Genomic DNA, 22,674 nt, shown 5'->3' on the forward strand with positions numbered 1-22,674 from the left:
TCTTTCCATCAAAGTTTGTTATCTCATTGTAGGAATGGAAAATGTACAGGCTGGTGATATCACACAGGTGGGTGTCTACAACCTGAAGAATGTGACATGCAGGTAGGAATTTTCCATGTGGGAATTCACTTGAGTTCTTTTTTAAGATTTTATTTTTCTCCTTTTTCTCCCCAAAGCCCCCCGGTACATAGTTGTATATTTCGTTGTGGGTCCTTCTAGTTGTGGCATGTGGGATGCCTCCTCAGCGTGGTCTGATGAGCAGTGCCATGTCCGCGCCCAGGACTCGAACCAACGAAACACTGGGCCGCCTGCAGCGGAGCGCGCGAACTTAACCACTCGGCCACGGGGCCAGCCCCTCACTTGAGTTCTTAAATGGATCAGCCTCAGCCGTGGTTCCTACAAATAAAGTTCAGGAGTGACACTGAATTCTGGACTCTGGGAAGACCCTTGATCATGAGGTTGATCCTGTTTTTTGGTGCCCTTTTTGGGTATACCTACTGTCGACAGACATTTGTGGGGTAAGTTCCGTGTTCTGGTTCCTGTTTGAATTTTGCTTATCTGATTTACAGAGTCTCTCACTGGACCGTTGCAGGGTAAGGGATGTAACTGTTCAGCATTTTCAGAGAAGTTCTCTTAGATTTGGAGAGGGGATAGTGGGAATCATAGGAAGAAGTGATCAAAAAGAGAGATCAATGCCACGAAGGAAAAAATGAAAACTGAACACATATACTCTATTTCTCTCTGTCCTTAGCCATCTTCCCTTCCGACGATCAGAATGTAGGGATGGTAGACATCAGTGAAAATAAAGCTGTGTGGCTATTTGTCTCAGTCCATCTCAGTAAGCGTCTCAGTTACCCTCCCACCACCTCCTCCCTACCTTTCTGGGCTCCATCCTCCCTGTCAGCTCTTGTCCTCCCCATCTTTAGATCTAGTGCCATGCAGTGGAGCCTCATGAAGTGGGTGGACCAGGGCTGCAGATTTCAGCCCAACTTTAACTCTCACGGTTTTGTAGGATTCATCGTTGCTCCAAAGCAGTTTGGTTCCAAGATTCTATGAAGGGCATTAGGCAGCATTTCTTGAACAGTGTTCCAGGGAACTACAAAGTGGTCAAACAAATTTGTCCCCCAAAAAATGGGTGGTCAAATTTATTTACTGTGGTTCAAAAATTTTGGGAATCAGAGGGCTAAACAACTATAGGATTTCTAGGTGCTTTTACTAAATTAGTGTGCACTGTAAATCTACAAGAGGGGATCAAGATGGCTGCACCTACCCAATTTTTTGACCATCAAACTCCTCTCATCTTTCTTTCCTTCTTTACTTTTTGCTAAGCAACTCAAAGGGCTACTATTCCCAAGAACACACACTAGGAAATATTAGTTTCACATATTATTCTTATCCACGGCTTCCCGTTTTAAAGGAGGACTCCTGGGAGTTCATGCATTAACCAAAAGGCATGAGACTCAAATGGAAGATTTTTCAGATCTTCTGTGGCAGGTGGAAGCAGGAGAGCCTTGAAGATCTCACATACTTTCACTTATGTTTTCCACTAGAGATCACTGGAAATTGCACAGCTGGTTTCAGAAGACCCGGGTTTGGGTCTTTATACCAATCCCTTCCTCACTGCACACACGGGCAGGACAGTGACTTGGGAAGTCAGCCTACCTGGAGAAAAGGGATAGAGCAGGATCCTCTGTCACCAAGGAAAGGCTATAAGAACCCAGGTGTACTACCCAACTTTTTTCTAAGGATATGTGTTTGCTTGTTTTGTGACTTCTCTTTCCTGCCCAGGTGTCCTTGATACCCTTTTTTTTTTTTTTTTGAGGAGGATTAGCCCTGAGCTAACTGCTGCCAATCCTCCTCTTTTTTCTGAGGAAGACTCGCCCTGACCTAACATTCATGCCCATCTTCCTCTACTTTGTATGTGGGATGCCTTCCACAGCATGGCTTGCCAATGGTGCCATGTCCGTACCTGGGATCCAAACCGGCGAACCCCGGGCTGCCGAAGAGGAACGTGCGCCCTTAACCGCTGTGCGACCGGGCCGGCCCCTCGATACCCTTTATTTCTCAGTGTGTGTGTGTGTGTGTGTGTGTGTGTGGAGAGAGAAAGGCACACCATGATTTTTCTGGGCCTCAATTCTCTAGCTGTATGCCAGGTTTGGGCCCTATGAATGGGGTTTGGAGATGGAACTCTGATATATTTCAGTTAACAACCATAGAAAAACATCCTAGGTCTACCCAGATGTGGATTCGATTTCTCTTACAAGTACTTACAAGCACCAAACTAATTATTCCTTTTTTTTTTTTTTACTTATTTCTGAAAAACAGGAACAGACAAGTTTTAAAAGCCAATGCTTTATGAGCAGCAGATGTTATTTGATAATCATTAACTAAAGAAAAGGTAACTCTAATGTCAAGCTTCCTGCTAGGAGCAGGTACACCTCTTAATTATGGAGATAACACTGCCTTGGGGGAAGTAAAGCCATTCTATCAACTGCTCTGTCTGGGGATGTGGGTCAGTATATTATTTATTAGTTTCTCCATTGTCAAAGAGATTATTGACTGCCGCATTAACCTCTTACATGCAAAGACTAACGAGCAGGAAGCAACAGGAAACACTGTCCAGGTTTTGCTTTTAAGGTCACGTATGTGGTTAATATTCTCTAGACACCAAATTCTTGAGATGATACCAAGGAATGAAGAACAAATAAAAAATCTGACGGAACTGGAGGCTGAAGAACATCTTCAGGGATCTGTCCCAGGGAGGGTTTCTGTCTCCCAGAGTGACTTCTCCACTGTTACACACAATGATTGAGATCTCTTATTTTGGACTGTATCTCATCTCCCTGACATAGTGTGGAATGCTAATTCATGGAGCTGGAATGCAGAAAACTTGTGCTCTAGTACCAACGATATGACATTGGGCCAGTCACCTACCTTCCCTGTGTCTCATTTTCCCATTTAGTATAATAAGGATAAATATACCATTCTTCTATCTCACGGGTTTATTGTAAGAATGAAAAGAGAGATTGAATGTGAAAGTTACTTTGAGAAATCACTGAACACCTTTAATGCGTTATTTTCCTCCTAAAATAATTTATAATATTAATAGTCTGTTATGAAATGAATTGGATCACTTGAATGCCAACTGTTAAAAACAAACTGCCATAATTTAAAATAATCTTTACCTTCTGCCAGTTTTAATATCTAACCATAGGGAGGGAAAACAAATAAGACATACCAATGCTCGGATATTTAAAAATTCTTCTTGCAATATCATAGGGACTCCACAATGGTTCCAGTCTGATGGGCTTGAGGTACAATAGATATGAATTGATTTCTGGAAATCTGTCTGCGCTGAGCTGTCCGTTTCCCTGGAATGACCCACTCATTGCTTTGACCTTTTATCCCTTTCAGCTTGACTTCTGAAAGTCACCCACCATCCCAGGGGAGATAGCCCATGTCCGAGTTCCCTTTTCCAGCATCCAGGCAGTCAAAAGTTTCTTGGAGTCCCAAGAAACGCCTTATTCTGTCACGATTGAAGATGTTCAGGTAATTTTCCCACAGACCCGTCCTTCCAGAGGCTTGCTGGTCAACATGAACTGAAGGTCCATCCTCTTTTACCTTTGGGGACCCTCTACCAGGGAAGGGACCTGTGGGCGTCACTAGGATCTTCCTGCCATCTCTGCAGAGAGGGTAGGGAGGCGCTGTCCCTCTCCCTTTTGCATTTGGCACAAGTTGGATACGGTAATAAAAAATTTAAGGGAAATGGCAAAAAGAGAGTCTCTGGCATGAAATATAAAGTACAAACCAAAGGGTGTTAGTCAAAGTAGGTAAAAGTAAGATGTTATTATTTAGTTTTTTATTAGCAGTTACCTCAGGCCCTGGGCTCCCAGAAAGAAAGGATGAGCCATAAGACAATCAGAGGACTGACTGTCATGCTCTTTTTGCAGCATCTGCCTGGCCGGAAGTCCCGTTAATGTCCCATCCCCTTTCACAGTGCTGCCAGAATTAGGGAAAGGGATGACCCCAAAGCCTATGGGACTGCAAGAGGACCACTGGGGACTGGGGACCTATCATTTCCTTCACAGTTGTAGATTCAAATGCATTGTAAACTAATCATAGATATAACTGGTTTTATCTGAGGCTCTCTTGGTCAAAGAGAATGAAGAAATGTTATTTAATCTTAAGACAAGAGAACGGAATGGTAACTTCAACTTTGAGGCTTATCATACCTTCAAAGAGGTAGGTGTTTCAAAATGAACATTAGAGAAATGGGCCATTCTCTCCTCTGATGACAAGGCCTATACTTCCACTTGGTGATTTAATGGAAATTATTCTCATATTATTTCCTAACTTCTCCAAGTTTCCCCAGGATTTCACAACCAGTATCAGTGTCACTGCCTCGAGGCAGGACCTCCCACCTGCTCATCCCAGCAGCCATCATGTTATTTGGAAGTGTCCAGGTGTGTCTTAAGTGAGCACACAAGCAGCCTGCCACACTCATGATCTCTGCTCAAGGCCCCCTTGCTGATTTCTGACCTGTGCTGCCCACAGAGCCATTTGTGAGCCGTGCTTCATGGAAGCCACTGATAATGAAACCAGGGGACACCTTGACACCTCTGACTTCTAGCCAAGGGTGGGGTCTCCCAACCTGCTGAGTGCTCTCAGACCTCATGGTAGTGAAGTCTTTGCTCTCTTTCCTGGGTTCTGTTGGTGTGAAGAATGCCCCCTTCCTCCAGCTGGGTCGCACGCTGCCATCTGGGCACCTGGGCAGTGCTGCATTTGCGTCTTCCTGACAGAGAGCTTTTCTTGGGGCCCACAGGGGTCCATCTGCACTAACTGATTCGGGGGTGGAGGCTGGACTGGAGAGGATTTGGGGTTTGGGGTGTTAAGGTGAGAGGTGGAAGAGAAGGAAAAGGCCAGAAAAGAGGTATCTGGTAGGAACTGATTCCCCTTATCAGCAATCCTAAAATGCAAAGAACTCTGAAAACGATCCCTCCCCCACCCCCCAATTTATTTGGTGGCAAAACCTGACCTGACCTAAACTCATTTAGGGGCAAAAATCTGACCTGAACCGAGTTGCTACTCATTTGTCTCACTGCCAGAATTATTAATGTATTCGAATATGGAGCAATGCCACATGTGTAATATACAATAAATGCTTCCTGCCTTTCTAAAATTACACACACAAAAAACCCTTAATTTTAAATATGTATGGCCCCTAAGGGTTTCAGATAAGGGACTGTAGACCAGTATAGAGGATGAGGGAGAAAAGGGAGCAAAGAAAATAAGATGCGCGCTCTCTCCTTTGCTGGGCCTCACAAATTGGTGTCTGCGTCCTAGGGAGAGCAAACGTTGGCAACGGCTGGAGAGGCTGTTTCATGCCGTTCACTCTCCAAGACACGCCCAGACATGCCTCAATCCCAGCAATGGACACAGCTTGGGTGCCCCAGCTGCACAGAATTTCGATCAGCCTTGCAAAAAAGAACCGGAGTAGCTGCCGATGGAAGTGCATCTGAGGCAGCCCCCGGCCTGAACTAGCCCTGCTGCGTTTTGTAGCGTCTGCCTCTAAATCCACTTTTTTTTTTTTTTTTTTTTTTTGGTGTCACTACCCCTTGTATTCCTTTGCTAGTGAGGGCGAGCAGCTTTCTGGCTGGGGAAGTTCCACCTTAGAGCAGCACTGAGGGAAGCCACAGGCAAGCCAGAGAAGTGCCATTTTGTTTTAAGCACAAAACTGGAAAGAGCAGGCTGCACTGACGCAAAATGGCTTCCCCTTTTCCAGCCCCTGCAGATGCCCAGTGACTCATCGTCTCTCAGCTTTCATTCAAACGTCCCCAATCGTGCAGCATCTGCCACACGGGCCTCTCCACTTTGTCCTGAGGGAATGGAAATGGAGGAGAAAGAAAGTCACTAATGGATGCATCAGATTATTCATTTGCAGATGTCTATTTATTCTTTGTAAACATTTCAGATTTCCGAAGAATTGGATAACCTCGTTGCTGAGCACCCTGGTCTACTGAGCAAAGTGAATATTGGCTATTCTTTCGAAAAGCGGCCCCTGAGCGTGCTCAAGATACACAGGTGCAGCTGTTGTTTTTCCTCCCGATGCTTCTAGAATCCCGCGCCTCCCAGGCGGGCCGTCAGTCCCGGCTCTGCGTGAAGAGCGAGTCCTTTTTTCCCCCTTCCTAACCGGTCTTTGCTGGTTTTCACCATCCACCTCCCCACAGCCCCCCCGCCCCTTTCTTGTTCTTTTTCTCTTTCCTGCGCAATCTGACGCAGGTCTGCAGAAGTGAATTAATACTCTCATCTTGATAGATTCGCTCTCAGGGAACCGGATGCGAACGCGCCAATGGGAACAGAGGAAGGGGGAGGTGGTGCCGACCCCAGAGTTGGGGGGCGATGGGGGAGGTGTTCTGTAATTAATCAAGGTAGAAGTTCTCTTTTTCTTCCTCTTTTTTTTTAAACAAGAGAATAATAATAATAATAATAAAAGCTCCAAGTACTTGCCTGAGCTTCACTTAAAAAAAGAAGAGTTCCCGCAGTGTGAAGGAGGAAGCCGGGCAACTAAATTAAACCGCAAAGGCAAATGCCCAGAAAGGCAGGCAGTTTTTAGGTGCTCGCTGAAAAAGGTTAGGGTTTTATTTCAACCGGTAATGTCTAACAGTCGTAGTGCTGATAATTTCAAGCTTTTTCACCTTGCTCTGAAAAAAAAAAGAGTGAAAATTATTTCCTCAGATTTCCTAGAAAGAGTTTAAGAAAAAAAAAAAAGAAGGAGCGATAATGTCACAACTCCCTGCTAAATTTGGAAACGTTATGGCTGAGAACCAGCAGACTCACTGGGACAGATGGAGTTCTCCAGAGCGTTTTTCCCAAAGCAGGCCTGAGAGGAGTGGTTTGCCTGCTTTATGACACTAGGGTACATTTGCTAATATTTACTACCTTGTCTTTCTTTTTTTGTTTTTTAAAAAAATTTCCTCTTCCCTGTTTCTCCTACAACTGGGTCAGGAAACCCCAGATTCTCCTCCCCCTTGGATTTTCCTGGCCTTCCCTCCTCTAGGGTGGTTCTGTGGTTGAGAATGTTATGTGTTTTTGAAAGATCCCTGCTTTTTACATTTGAGCTTTTTGGAGGAAAAGGCATGAAACGTTTTCAACTAAAACTTTCAAAATCCTGTGAAATGTAGTTTTGAGCAAGGAGTTGCATTTCTCATTTACCTTATCTGCTATGTTTAGAATGCTGCACAGAGATAGAAGTTGATGGTGCAAAAATAATCCTTTCCTCCCCATTTACTGATCCAATTGGCAAAGCCAATGTTCCAAATAAAACTGAGTCACTTAGATCATAAATTTTTTTTTAGGTATGCTTTTTTTTTTTTTCTGATGAGAAAGTTTGGCCCTCAGCTAACATCTGTTGCCAATCTTCCTTTTTTTTTTTCTTTCCCCTTTCCTCCCCAAAGCCTTAGTACACAGTTGTCTATCCTAGTTGTAGGTCATTCTGGCTCTTCTATGTGGGACACTGCCACAGCATGGCTTGATGAGCTGTGTGTAGGTCTGCACCCAGAATCTGAACCATCCAAACCTGGGCCACCGAAGCGGAGCACACTAAGTTAATCACTTGGCCAGGGGGCTGGCCCCAGATCATAAAATTTAAACTCTGGAGAGCACTTCCAGAGCCTCATCCTTTTTTATGAAGGACTCAAAATGTTATCACAAGCATTTTTTATTGCAAAAATAAGACAATCATTGCACAAAATTGGAAAAAGAAACTGAAAAAGAAAGAAAAAGGAAAAACATCTCTGTAATTCTAATTCCACAATTTGTTGTATATCTATTTCTTTCTCTCTTCTTTTCTCTCTTCCTCCCCCTCTACCTTTTTTTCGTATGTTTGTGTGTATGTACATATATATACACATACACACGGACTAGCTTTTTTATTTATTTATTTGAGGAAGATTAGCCCTGAGCTAACATCTGCCGCCAATCCTCCTCTTTTTGCTGAGGAAGACTGGCCCTCAGCTAACATCTGTGCCCATCTTCCTCTAGTTTATATGTGGGACGCCTGCCATAGCATGGCGTGCCAAGTGGTGCCATGTCTCCACCCGGGATCCAAACCTCGAACCCCAGGCTGCTGAAGTGGAACATGCTCACTTAACCGATGCGCCACTGGGCTGGCCCCCCGACTAGCCTTTTTAAAAAATTAAAATGGCATCATACTATTCTGTAACCTGTTTTTAGAAATTTACAGCATATGATAAACTTATTTTCACTTTTTTACATTATCCACAACAAGTTTTTACCAACTTCAAAGGAGAAAAAGTCTATATCCCTCTTGGTAGCCTGCATTTAAGCTTACATTAAAAGAAGGGACGAAAAACGTCACATTAAATGAGAAGAGTTAATCAACGGCATCACTGTCTATACCTCCTCCTTCTCTCTCAATCACATCAAGTACAGAAAAAGGGACAGATAAGACTCCCCCACTAAAGAGAGGGGAGGAGGGTCCCGCAGCAGTGGAGCCAATCCCATTTCCATGCTTGTTTTGCAGTTCAGCACCGGAGGACACAAGCGGGCCTTCTGGATAAATGCCGGAATCCATGGTCGAGAGTGGATTACTCAAGCTACTGCATTGTGGACAGCAAATCAGGTCATTTTGGCTAAAATTCCTCAATTATTTTGTCTTTCTGGGGTCAGGTCACACCTAAGAACAGTCCACGTGGTCCTAACGACTGACACTGTCAGCCCGAGACCTTCTCTTGGCACACAGGCAGGAAACGGACCCATTCAACCTTTTTCTGGTATTGCCCCACCCAGCATCCTGGCACTCTCCCCCAGGCCAGCCACTGTGTGCTCTGTTAAAAGACACAGTGAGCTAGAAGAAATTGAGCGGGTGGCAAGTTTGGACCCTGGGAGACAGATTTCAACATAAGAACAGACTAGAGAAAAATTGCTTTGGAGCCTGGAACTCTGAGGGCTAGAAATCTATAAAAATCTGTAAAATCTTGAAGGAGGCTCAGATGGAAAATATAAACAGGTGCTAGAAGAGCTTACTTTAACCTACAGATCCAAAGTGGAATTAGTTAAGGGTTTTGGGTTGTTCTGAAAATTTTCCAAATCTGATTTTCAAGTCGGGGTGAAGCAATACCTCTCTTCCACATGTTTGTTGGAATTAAAGTCAGGACACTGGGCTGGGTGTGACCTAGTGTGGTATTTCTTAAGTAATTCAAAAATGATACGCTATAAATCAGAATGTTAATTCATGAGCAAAGGAAATCAATCCACATCAGATCATTCAAGCATATGCAGCCACGTGCATACCAACTGATACATTTTTCCGTTCAATTAAAATGCGGTTACCTTTAGGGTATTATGAAATGGATATTTAACAGTTGAATAATAATGCCTTAGGATGGCTGAGCACAGGAAATGAATAAATTTTAATCCACCAGAAACTTCAACTCTACTGCAATTGATCACAAGTAGAAATTTAATTTCCCAAATGGAGTTTAACTGGTTCTCTGTATCTTTAGAAAAGTCTCTGAGTATTTAAGTAATCGGATGTTGGTCATGACTACTTTTGGAGAGCTAGCCTGTGTGGTGATTAAGGAAAACTGAAAAAATTTCTTTGGTTCATAGATGCCTGTAAGCCACATATGTCATTGCCCACCATTGCAAAATGCCTGACCAGAATTAATAAAAAGATTTCTCCTTTTTAGAGGGAAGGGATAAGTGATATCTGTTTTTTAAAAAGATATAAGTAAATTATTCTGACTGGAAATAAGGTGTAGACCCTGGCATCTTCAACCCATTAACACTGCGGGAGATGGGACAGTAGTCCTCGGAGACTCTCACTGACCCCCAGGGATACCTGGCTCATGTTTAGAAAAAACATATTGCCTTCAGATTCTATCCCCTGTTCCCCAGTGAAAGGGGACTGTGAACTTGACATATATGTTGTTGTCTCTGCTCAGATTGCCTCTGATTATGGAAATGATCCATCTCTTACTTCCATTTTGGACGCAGTGGATATCTTCCTGCTGCCGGTCGCAAACCCTGATGGATATGTGTTCTCTCAAACCAAAGTAAGCCTGGACTTTTTCTTTTCTTCAACAAGCATCTAAGAAGATGTGTGGGAACTTCAAAAACAAAATAAAATAGATCTTTCTGTTCTTGATTCACCCTATACAGAATGCCTAATCTCTCAGTAGCAGCCCTGAATTGAGGCATATAGTGGAGTTTATAATCACTTCTTGTTCCAACACAAGATGTCTGTATCTATTGCCTCGGTCAGAGCCCATTTCCGCTGTTAGGCTGGGCTATTAGAGCTCAATGTTCGCCATCAGTTACCTAGGAGATTTGTTCCAATTATCTCCGTGTTTATGTGGTAGGATTGATAGAAAAGAGGAGGTGGATGTTACCTGCTGGCAATTAGATTGTGGTAGGATTTAGGTAGGCAGTACATTGCATCTAGCATTTTACTTACAACCTGTAGAAGAAATCCTCTGTCATATTACTAAAAGGAGCGATGTCGGGTTTTTTCTTTAAAATTTCACCACGAAACACTATTGTGGCAACTGTGACCCCATGTAGATTCAAAATGAATCAGAGCATCAAGTTTATTTTTGGAGACAGCTGACTATGATAGTGTTTTTCAACGTGTGTTCAAAAGGAACTCGTACAAATACTAGTACTCATCTTCTGAGGTACCCTATGAATAAAGGGTTCCGTGATCAAGTTTGGGAAATATCAAACCATACAATAAAAAGGAATACAAATCACTGCATTCCTTTCTTGAAGGTTCATAAAAAAACATTAAAGCGTTAAAAAAACTCTTAGAAGTTCTGAAGTAAATTAGCCAATTTAGCCCTATATTTTCCCCAAATTTTCTATCACAGAACCGTTGCTCTCTCCCCACTTTTTGTTTTTTTGTTTTTGTTTTTTATTGTTGTTTTTGTTTTTTTTGTTGTCAACGTTTAACAGAACTGGTGTTCTAAGGAACACAGTTTGGCAGGTATTCATATGAGGAGAGGGTTGAATATCTACCTCTGGCCCCGGTGAGACAACCATAAAGCTCCAAACAGAACCCCACATAAGGACTCTTCGACACCTCTGCGGGCAAGGGAAATTAGTGCAATTCCGAAGGGGCCTTCCTGGGAGAGAGCAAGGGAAATTAACAGAATTCTAAAGGGACCCTCTCATCAGCCTGAATAACCATCTTTCTTTTTTCTATGTTCTCTCTTATTTGAATTTTAAAGAATCGTATGTGGTAGAAGACCTGGTCCAAGATACCTGACAGAGACTGTGTTGGTGTCGATCTTAACCGGAACTGGGACGCACATTTTGGAGGTGACTGCGGACACTTGCCCCTGAGATGCTCAGATGTTGTCTGGCCAACTAGCTATTTTGCATGGCTCTGCTGCGGTGCTGTCAGCCTGCTAAGCCCATTCAGGATTGAAGCCATTTAAAAACCCATTTGAAAAACACTTAACTAAATTCCCTTCACAGGCGCGCAGTGCTGTCACAGAGCTCTGAACAGCATTTAATATATTTTGTCTCACATCTTGGTTTTCCCACAGGCTGTAACCCAGCTCGGCTTCTGAGCTTCCAGAGCAAGATTGCCTGCAATGGAGGGAGGCCTCAGGAAGCCCTGAACTAACCACTAGAGGGGGTTAGGATCTATTCAGAGAAGAAGCATTACATCATCTATGGATGCTTCGAGAAAGAAAACTAAAAAGAAGTACAAATAGGATTAAGAAACTGATTTTCAAAATAGAGTCAAAGAGGAAATATTAGCTTGCTACTCTGGCTTTGTTGACTTAGAGCTCTAATTTTTCAGAGTCAGTAGCAGGCTGGTTGGGGGGGCTCCTTAATACTTTCAGGCACCAGTTAAAACCTCGTATGTTTCTCTAATCACAGAATTGGAATTTGTTTGTTTTTTTCCTCATTAGGTGTGATAACAGTGAGGTTAGAAGCTGTCTTTTTCACTGTAGTATTCCTAACACCCCGCACAGTATCTGGAACGTAGAAGGTAATCACTAAATATTTGTAAGACAAATGAATTAATGAGAGTTATTGAGTCAAGAAAGGACACACTTGGGAATTGTGATAAGATATGGATGAGTGGCAACTTCATTCATCCCTTTTACAATAATTTTTTTTTTTAGTGTAGGGAAAAAAAATTAAAGTATCAGATCCAAAATATTGAACAATGCCCAGCAATTCTACGTCAGTTTTTTTCCTGAAATATTGTTCTTATTAAATAATCTTAAAATAAGGTGACAGGTTGTATTTAGACTTTGTATATATCCTTTAGAGACCCTGGGGGGAGGGTCCAATGTCCCAGCTGTCCCCTCAGAGTTCCTTCAGCATTCACATCCCTGGTCAGGCCACTGAAGAACCAACTCAGTGGTCATGAGTAATTCTAGTTGCTATGAAAATAAAGGCCAAAGATGTCCTTATTGTCAAACGTAGTTGTGATTTTCTCACTGCAGAAAGGGTGTCAGAGGTTCCTTGCATTTGTAGCTTTGTGGCTTAGAAGTACAGATGCATAGAGTCTTCTACTCTTGGGCTCTAAGAATTGGAAGAGATCCCAGAAAATAAGCTTGCTCAACTCCCACCCAATGCAGGAATTCCATCTATAATATTAAATCTAGCTTTTCTTCCAATATCTCCCACAGAGAGGAGATGATCTAATTTGATAGCTCTTTCTGCCATATAGAGGAACCATACTTAGTTATTTATTTTTTTGGTGAAGAAGATAGCCACTGAGCTAACATCTGTGCCAGTCTTCCTCTACTTTGTATGTGGGGTGCCACTGCAGCATGGCTTGATGAGCCGTATGTAGGTCCACACCTGGGATCTGAACCTGTGAACCCAGGGCTGCTGAAGCAGAGTGCATGAACTTAACCACTATGCCACCAGACTGGTCCCCCGAGGAACCATATTTTTAAAGAAGAGAGATGTGACCAGAATCACTTCAGTTGGGCTTTCCAACTATGCCCTTAAATAATGACTCCATCTAACACAGTGACAATCTTGCTCTGATTTCCAGAGGGGGAACTTAGTGATGTACTGTAACCGCCCCCATACAGTGTCTTCTTAAAGCTCCCTGTTCTCTCTGGGGTTCTTCTGCCTCCCATCAGGACCTGGAGCCAGCAATGACCCCTGCTCTCATGGATACCACGGACCCAGTGCCAACTCTGAAGTTGAAGTGAAATCCATAGTGGATCTCATCAAGAGGCATGGAAACTTCAAGGCCTTCATTACCCTCCACAGCTACTCCCAGCTGCTGGTGTTCCCCTATGGGTATACATGTAGCAGGCCAGATAACTTTAATGAGCTGGTGAGTTTCTGAAACTTCATTTTAGCTCAGCCACAGCATCCATTGTGTGGACAAGAAAGTTTCAGTCATAAAGTTAGGTACTGAGATGTTATGTACTAGTGACAGTTTACAAAGATGAATGAGACATAGTATGTCCATCCACGGGAAAGACTGTGATTCAGGCAAATGTTTGAAAGACGGGTTATGGACTTTCCTAAATTGTTTCCTTGGGAAACAGAATTCATGAAATTATTATTGCCCTAATCTACATGAGCAGGACCTTGATTCGACCATAAATTCCCTGGCTCTGCTTTCTGTTGCTTAGGAAATAACCACTTGGATTTGGACCTGAGGCTCTTGGTTCTGTAGTCAGATGCTCTATGCTAAGCAATGCTGTCTCCCAGCTCCTTACCTGATACCCTCCTGGTGCCTTCAGCTCTACGAGCTTCTGTCACAATGCACTCGTGTACGATGTTGGGTGTGAAACACTCACTTCCTTGACTTGATACCTTCCATCATCTTTCCTCTTTTAGGACTAAGCAAACTGGTGGCAGCCTTAAGTCAGACGGTGACATCTCAGGGGGCTGCTTACAATTGAACAAGAGCTATCCCAGCTGAAAGGAATGTGCATTTATTTCCAACTTGGCTTTTAGGCTTTGTTTTTAAGACCCATATGTTAGAGATAAACCTTGAGATGGGACCTTTCAGTCAGTTTACTTTCAAATAGATGGTTTTCAGCAGCCCCTAGCAGAAATGGAATAGATTATTCCAATGCAGGTGTATCTTGCACCTTAGCAGTCGGATTTTAGCCCTGTAAGGCAGTTTCCAGGGTTTTGTTGGTGAGTCTTACCTCTCAAGGTCGAATTGGGGGAGAAAGAATGGCAGGGTTGAAAGAACCTAACAGGTACTTTTAGAAGGCTAGCTAACCTTCAATTATGTACTCTGGTGCTCAGATCTCTGCCAGGTAGTCATCCAACCTATGATGGGACAGCTTCTTGCCTCCAAGGGAGCCTATTCCATGTTGGGGCAGATTTGACTTGTTTGAGTTCTTCCTTATAGAGAGTGAGAACTTTCTCCTATGGTTTTTACCGACCAGTTCCGGTTTATTGTCTTACTTCATAGAGCAAGTTTATTTCCCTTTGAGAGGGAAAATCCATTAATTACTTGAAGACCAGTACCCTGCTTCTCCTAGGTTTTTCCTTGTCCCCACTAAACGCCCCCAGTTCCTTCAAGCACTCGTAATATGGCCCCAAGTTCCCTTACCATTCTGGTTGTTGCTCTTTTCTGAACACGCTTTGGTTTGTCCATGTTCTTCAAGGGGAGCTCCCAGAATGAATGTAAAACTTGTGTTGGCGGGTTAACCAGCCCAGAGCAGAGCGTGACCATAACTGCCCTCATCCAGACTGTGCACTTCTGCTTATGCAGTTGAGGGTCACATTAGTTTTTTGGCAGTCGCACCGTGCCGTTGACTCATGTTGGGCTCATTGACAACTGAAACCCCCAGGCTCTCTGAGGATTCCAGCGAGCCAGGTTTCCCCCATCTGGTAATTGTACAATTGTTTTCCTGGACCCAAGTTCAAGACCTTACATTTATCCCTAGCAAGGACAGTAAAGCCTCAATCAGTCAAAATTGGAACCCTCAAATAATGGAAAATATTTTGCTGAGCTCTACTTCTTGGAAAAAGAGACAATCATAGGGAAATAAGCCAATGTAGGGATCCAGTAAAAAAAAAAATCAATTTCCCGGGTACATCCTGGGGTCAGTACACATTCTCTTTAGCCCCTTACTCCTACCTTATTTCCATCCACACCCCTGAACAAGGAGAGCTGGTGGCAAAATAATGACCCTGCAAATACCTGGATGGTCAAATAAACAGTAAGGGTCTTCCTGTTGTATTTTCAAAGCCAACAGAAGTGAACTTGTGCTTACTTCTCAGTGAAAATGGTTAAAACAAGAAGGGTGTTGTGCTCAAGCCTCAACTAACCAGAGAGTCCGGTTAATCAGACTGTGTCATTCTACACCTGTTCTCCTAAGAGACAAATGTTATCCATCCACCTTTCGTTGGTTCTCTCATTCTAGAATGAAGTGGCCCCAAAGGCTGCCCATCTTTGAGAAGCCTGAATGGCACCGTATAAAGTGGGACCTATGTGCTCAATTGTCTGTAAGTATCCGATGTGTTTTTACAAATGACCCACTAAGATGACAGGCACCATGTGACTTTGGGCCAAAGCCTTTAAGTGCCCTGATGTGAAAGGCATGGAACCTTCACACAGGGAACCCAGCCATAACCAGATCCCCTCAGTAAGGCTGAGTATCCTCCATGAGATACCTACCATGTGATATCTAGAGCAAAGAATTTCCTAAAGATTTGTATTGTGTTCTCTCCCCCTGCTTGTCCGGATCCTTATGGTCACTTTCATTATGTGGAATTTCTTTGCCTGAGAATGGGCCTTTATCAAGATCTGGTCCTCAGTCAGGCACTTTTATTAGTTTCCCCTTTCCTAGCTAAGGATGGCTCTCACTCTGAGTAATCCCATGGACTGTGCATGGGGACAGAATGGATGCGACTCTTTAAGAGGACCCAGATGACTCAGTGGATAGACTCTTTTGCAGTCACTTCTCCGTGCAGAGTTTGGGGGAGACAAAGAGGAAGACAGATCAGGAATACTGACAGTGTCAGGAATAAGTCTGGGTAGTCTGCTGTCAGACTTTCTGAGACTCCCCTCTCCCACAGTGGATAGGGATGAAAAGAAGAAATGACTTCAGTGCTGTGGGAAATCCTGGTGCACCTTCATGCAGATTCTGAGTCCCTCAGAGGAATCCCCTCACTTTATGGACAAAGCCAGAAACTGCCCAGGATCCCTAGTGTTCCATGCCTGACGATCCTTTGGAAACAAATGCCTCTTATAGGCAGCCACTCTGTCCAGCACACTTTTATTAAGCATCTACTATGTGCTGATCATTATGCCAAGTACTGGAGACATAATGAATTCCACAGAGAACTCACAGTTTAATATGGAAGAAGAAGAGAAAGACAAATGAATGCTGGTATGATATGTGCAGTGGTATAGAAGTATTAGAAAGTTGGGGGGATTTGACAGTGGCAGAGTCAGGAAAAGCTTCATGTAGGAGAAGGGTGAGATTTTGAAGGCTGACCACCAGAAAGCTAGAGAAGGGGAAAATAGGGCATTCTGTTTAGTTAACAGCACATGCAAAGACCTAGGAATATGAAACTACATGATGGGCTCTGGGAACTTCAAGGAGGTTTTGGACTACTGGAATGAAAACGGTAAGAAGGGGAGTGGGGGAGTTCAGGTTTTTATGTGCCACGTTAGGGAGTTTGGATTTTAACCCAAAGGATTCTGGAAGCCACTGGAGAGTGTTCGGCAGAGCAGTGAGTACATCGAGGCATACGGTATTTTAGATAAAACGCATTAGCAGGATGGAGTGATGATGGACTGGAAGTAGGAACATCCCACAGGAAGAGAAGGAAGAGTTCAGGTGAGAGATGATGGCCCAAACTAGAGCAGTGCCAATGAGGATGGAAGCGAGGCATCTCAGAGGTAAAACCAAAAGCCTTTTGTCATTTATTGGATGTAAAGAGTTTCTTCCTGAGGGTCATTGAATGGTGCCATTAACTGAGGGAGCAATCCAGGAAGGTGAAAGAGGGGTGGGGCTGAAAAATAATCAGTTCAGTTCTGGACATAGTGAGGTTGAGATAATTGGTGTGTGTTCAAGTGGAGATGTCCTACAGGCTTTGGGCTACATGGCCCTGGGGTTCTGTGGAGAGAGATATTAGGGGTAGTTGACACAGAGAGGGTGGTTGAAACAGGAGAGCAAAAAGAGCATTTGGAGTGGGAAGAGCCCTGGTGGAGGAGGGGAGCAAGATGTTAGACAACAGAAGGGGTTAGCAGTGAGGGAGGGACACACAGCAGGCCTAGGCAGAGAGGCCGAGAACCATACATTTCAGAAACCAGGGAAGGAGCAATTGTTGAAAAGGAGGCAGTGGTTGACAATCACAAGAAGGCCACAAAGAGGTCAAATATGACATTTAGCATTGGATTTTCATCACTAGCTTACTGGTGACCTTAACCAGAGCAGTTTCCGAAGAGCGGTAAGAGTAACTGGGGAGTATATGGAACGAAGGAGAGGGGAAGTTGGGTGAGTGGACTGCTCTTTGTAGGAGCCTGGATGAGAAGGAAGGAGAGAGAGGAAGGGAGGGTTTTGTTTTTGAGATAACGGACTTATTTACTGATTGTAGGAAAAGGACCAATAGAGAGGGAGAGGTGGAAGGTGCAGGAGAGAGAAGAAATGAGCAAGGCAGTACTGATCCAGAGTAGGGGAGAAGAGTGGCAAAAAGGGGACAAGCAGAGGTGGGCAGATTAGGCCTGGCCGAGAGGAGTGAGTCTGCAGACATGCTGCAGGCACTGATGTGGGTGCATCTGTAGGAGGGTGGTGGCGGGAATCTGAGGGAGTGCACACAGATAAAAACATGTCAGCCATGTTTTTCTTTGGAGAGGAAAGGAGTAATAGTTTACTCACCATGTCTAGAATACAATGGAAATCCAGAAACTCTGATCTGGTAATATTTCAAATCACGAAAGTTTCTTTTTTTCCAGATTATGGGATTTTTTTTCTTTTCTCTTTTCCTATTACGATGCATTTTAAAAACTTTATAGAAAAAAGAATTCAATAATCATATTTTATTATCAGTTTCAAGTTCATTCATGATTTTGTTAATGAACACAAATATATTTACCTAGTTATAATCAATGTCTTTGTTCTTTCTTGTGTCCAGCTTTTTTCAGTTAACATCATTTCATGTGTAGTTTTACGTGTTTCCACTCTTGGTGTTTGTTGTTCCATTATATTGCTATATCCCAGTTATTGGGCCTTTGGATTAGTTCAGCTTTTTGCTAAATAGTGCTGCTATGAACATGTTGGTACAAACTCCTTTTTCTTTTAGATGATCTCTTTGGTGGATGTTCCCAAGTCCAGATTACTAAGTAAAATGGAATCAACAGCTTTGGAGCTTTTGTTACGTATCTTTTAGGCTAGTCTCAGGGAAGACTGATCTGCTTATGGTTTCACAGGATCGTCCCCCCCTTTGTTGGGGAAACGTCCAGGGCAGAGGGCCCTCTGAGTGGTGGTGATGGGGAGGAAGGCCATAATGGCCACTTAAGGCTGAGGAATGCCTATGTCCTCTGGTTGGCAGCCTCTGCATGGAGGCTGGAGTTCAGATTGTCAACAGAATGGCATCATTTGCTCCTGAGACCCCTACATGGGGTCTCAACCATTTTATTAGAGGAATCTAGTTTTTCACTCTCTTTATCTGAGGAGACCTTGGAAGGCTAAGGTTTAGTATGCTTTTCTTGATAAGATCACAGATATTGAAGATATTTCTAATAAGCTAATATCAGGCAAGTATAGCGTTTGCTGTCTAATATTTTGGAACCTGACCATTAATGGTCAAGCAAGTTCTGGCTGCATCTCTGCCCAGAGCTGACTCTGTTATCCTTGATCCTGGCCTCATTCCAGCATGGACAAGCACTGCCTCTAAAAGCTAGTCACAATTAAGTACTTTTTGTCTCCTGCCCGAGATTGGTATGCAGCTGTGGGCTGAACACCTGCTTCACTCCACCCGAGAGGTGGCTGGACTTCTGTGCTGGGTGAGACATTTCCTGGGCAGTTTCTCATCTGGAAAGGGCTATGAGGAGCTGCACTACAATAGGTGGTTGGTCCAGGAGAAGTTGTTACGTGAGTTCTCAGAGAGGTGTAGGGGGAAAAACACAGACCTTGGGGACAGAGGCCTGGGTTTGAGTTACAGCTCTGCTATTTTGGAACCAAGTAACCTTGGGCAGGTCACTCATCCTCCCTTGGTTTCTTCGTCTGTGAATTGGGTTGTCCAGAGGCTCAGAAGATAAAATGTAGAATGAAAGTGTTAGTAACTCTAAGGCACTTGTAAATGTTGCTCATTAGTTTCCTAGTGAACTACTCTCCTCCAGATGCCTCTGATCCTTAATGTGGTCCAGCTCTTTGATAGGATCCTATCATGTGTTGATAATGATAGGTATAATCACAACTGACACATTTTGAATGTCTGTTCTACATTCATTATCCCAGTTCCTTCGCTTAACCTCTCTGAACCTCAGTTTTCTCATCTGTAAAATGGGAATAATACTAGTATCTACCTCATGACCCAGGTGGGGATTAAGTGAACCAATTTAGCATACAGCCTAATACATTTAGTAAGCACTCAACAAATATTGGAATCATAAACATTATATTATCCTATTTAATTCTCAGTACTCTATGAAATAAGTAGTAGTATTATCCCTATTAGGTGGATGAAGCATTTGGACTCAGAGAGGTAAGCGACCTGCCTTAGGTCACCTAGCTAATGATCTGCAGAACCAGGATTCAATCTGAAGTATTCTGTCTACTATGGACCTCTTAGTGGATCGGCTGTGTTGCGTAGCCACACCAAAGGTATAACTTAGTAATTTTGGTACTCGGGAAGATTCAGTTTAAGTCAGCAACCGTTTGGTGTTTGTTATTTACTGGGCACTGCCCTAGTGCTGTGGGCGAAGGCAAAGACACAAGTCACAGGAGTTCGTGGTGTTAACTCACAGTATTAACCACTAGTCTGATTCCTCCCTGGTACGGCTTCCCTGGTCTTCCCCTTTGCACAACTCCGTTCTTAGGAACTAGGTGACATCCATCTCTGCCCATCTGACCACTACCTGACCTCCCTGGGAGGGGCCTCAGAGCTGGTCCATTGCTCAGCTCTTCTGAGTCATGATTGCCTGCAAGTCTTTGTAGGCTAATGCTTCTTTCTTTCATCATCTGTCACGTCAGTGGCCACACGTTATACAGGTGCACATTACTCTGTTGGTTTAACCCAACACATACAGGTGCTGGGCATGTTATTTGACATCAGAACAAAGCCTGCTCCACACTTAGCTGAAAGTTCCCTGAGGGCAGGGACCAAATCTTTTACTCTGTTTGTAATCCTTCCTCTCCCACTAGAGAAAACAATGTCTACGTCTAGCCCTTGTCTGAAGAAGGAAGTGATGTGGCCTCCCTAAGGTGCAGAAGATGGCAATTAGGAGAGCAGGCAGGATTCCAGATGGATGAGTGAAGCCAGAGGCTCCGAAGGACGCCAAAGGAAGGCAAGCTTAGTGTCCATTTGAATAACACCTTTTGCTTTTCACATTAATCTGTATTTTTTCATACGCACAACGCCCTACTAAGCTGTCCCTGCTCTCAAGGTCCATGCAGATATGGGCCTGACTTACCTTTGATAATGGTGGAACTTAATCTAGAGGTCCTATAGCTGTGAGGGGCCAGTGGGAATAGCATAACCAGACTTTTTTCACTTTTATCCTTCAGACCAAGCCAGTGGAGGAAGCATCGACTGGGCCTGTGACTTTGGCATCAAATACTCATTTGCCTTTGAACTGAGAGACACGGGTTGCTATGGCTTCCTCCTGCCTGCCGATCAGATCTTGCCCACAGCCAAAGAAACCTGGCTTGGTTTGAAGACAATCCTGGAGCATGTGCGAGACCACCCCTATTAGGGCTCTGAGAAAGAAATACCATTAAAAGCTATTTTGTTTGAAGCAAAGTTGGGTTGTGATTATTACTTTTTCGAATTTTGATCTAGGAGCATTATGTCTTCAATTTATGCTGCCCTAAAAACGGCAAGCCACTGAGGTGTACCCCTTCATCGTTTTTTAAATCCATCCTGAGCAAAATGCTCCCAACATTCTTTAAAATTTATTTTTTAAAATTATAGTAAAATACACATATCATAGAATTTAATGTTTTAACTTTTTAAAAATTTTATTTATTTTTTATTTTATTTTATGTTTTTGGAGGAAGATTAGCCCTGAGCTAACATCTGCTGCCAATCCTCCTCTTTTTGCTGAGGAAGACTGGCCCAGAGCTAACATCCGTGATCATCTTCCTCTACTTTATACGTGGGATGCCTACCACAGCATGGCCTTCTGAGTGGTGCCATGTCCGCACCCGGGATCCGAACTGGCAAACCCCGGGCTGCCGAAGTGGAACGTGCAAACTTAACTGCTGGGCCACTGGGCTGGCCCCTTAACTTTTTTTTTTTTTAAAGATGGGTACCTGAGCTAACATCTGTTGCCAATCTTCTTTTTTCTTTTTTTCCTGCTTCTCTCCAAAGCCCCCCAATACATAGGTGTGTCTTCTAGTCATAGATCCTTCTGGCTCCGCTGTGTGGGATGCTGCCTCAGCGTGGCCTGGTGAGCAGTGCCATGTCCTTGCCTAGGATCTGAACTGGTGAAATCCTGGGCCGCCAAAGCAGAGTGCGCAAACTTAACCACTCGGCCACAGGGCAGGCCCCCATTTTAACTATTTTTAAGTGTATAATTCAGTGGCTTTAAGTACTTTCACAGTGCTGTGCAATCATCACCACCATCCATCTCCAGAACTTTTTCTTCATCCCAAACTGAAGCTCTGTACCCATTAAGCAATAACTCCCCATACTCCTTCAATCCAGCCCCTGGTAGCCTCTATGCTGCTTTCTGTCTCTATGCATTTGCCTGTTCTAGGTGCCACGTACAAATGGAATCAAATAGTACTTGTCCTTTTGTGACTGACTTATTTTACTTAGCATGATGTTTTCAAGGTTCATCCGTGTTGTGGCATGTGTCAGCTCCTTCACCTTAATAGAGTAGCATTTAAGAGATGGTAGTGGACTTTTGAGTTAGTTTATTCAGTAAATACTAATTAAGCCACTGCGTTGTGCCAAGCATTGTGCTAGTTGCTGTACCCTTTGGCTCCATTGCTGGCTTCTGCTTTTCCATTTCTGGTATGCTGCATTATAAACATTGGTGGGGACCCAAACCAGCGACATGCCTTCCTGCTGGCTGCCCCATCCAGTCTGGGTCTCAGATTCCATATAATTTCTCTTTAGACATTCACTTCCAAGAAGGACTTAGATTTTGTTGATGGATTTCCCTGGGAGAAAAAGATGGGAAGTGAATTCCAGCTTGTCTAGAATTCTGGGTATTTGATTCTTTAGTTCACATTGCTTGCAGATTCCAGTCTCAGCTTCTCTTGTTACTAATTTCAGAGCTGAAATCTATTTTGGTGAAGTAGAGCCCAACCTTTGTGATGGACCGGAGTGGGCACAGGAGTTCAGTTTCAGTGTTGGAAGGACGAAAGAGCTCTGATAGAGGCCACTGGCTCCACAACTCCTGACAAAGACTTTCCTTGACCAAAACTTAGACAGGCTCTCTGAGTCTTCTTTTTGACTAGGCCTTGTCTTTTGGCCCTAAATCAGTCTTAGCAGAGAATTCTGCTAAGTCATCCCCCAATTCTT

The 22,674-nt window shown here is 43.6% G+C and overlaps 1 protein-coding gene across 1 annotated transcript; it reads left to right on the forward strand.

Moving 5' to 3' along the window:
• The first annotated feature begins 453 nt into the window (after positions 1-453).
• Positions 454-20,896, forward strand: CPA2 (carboxypeptidase A2). The gene is given in 11 exon segments (XM_046670679.1): positions 454-518; positions 2,665-2,752; positions 3,415-3,549; positions 4,144-4,242; positions 5,972-6,081; positions 8,548-8,641; positions 9,966-10,076; positions 11,250-11,340; positions 13,137-13,336; positions 15,396-15,477; positions 20,709-20,896. Coding segments are annotated over 11 exon segments (1,263 nt in total).
• The last annotated feature ends 1,778 nt before the right edge of the window (positions 20,897-22,674 follow it).

This window comes from Equus quagga, chromosome 8, assembly GCF_021613505.1.
Source record: "Equus quagga isolate Etosha38 chromosome 8, UCLA_HA_Equagga_1.0, whole genome shotgun sequence".
Lineage (NCBI taxonomy): Eukaryota > Metazoa > Chordata > Mammalia > Perissodactyla > Equidae > Equus > Equus quagga.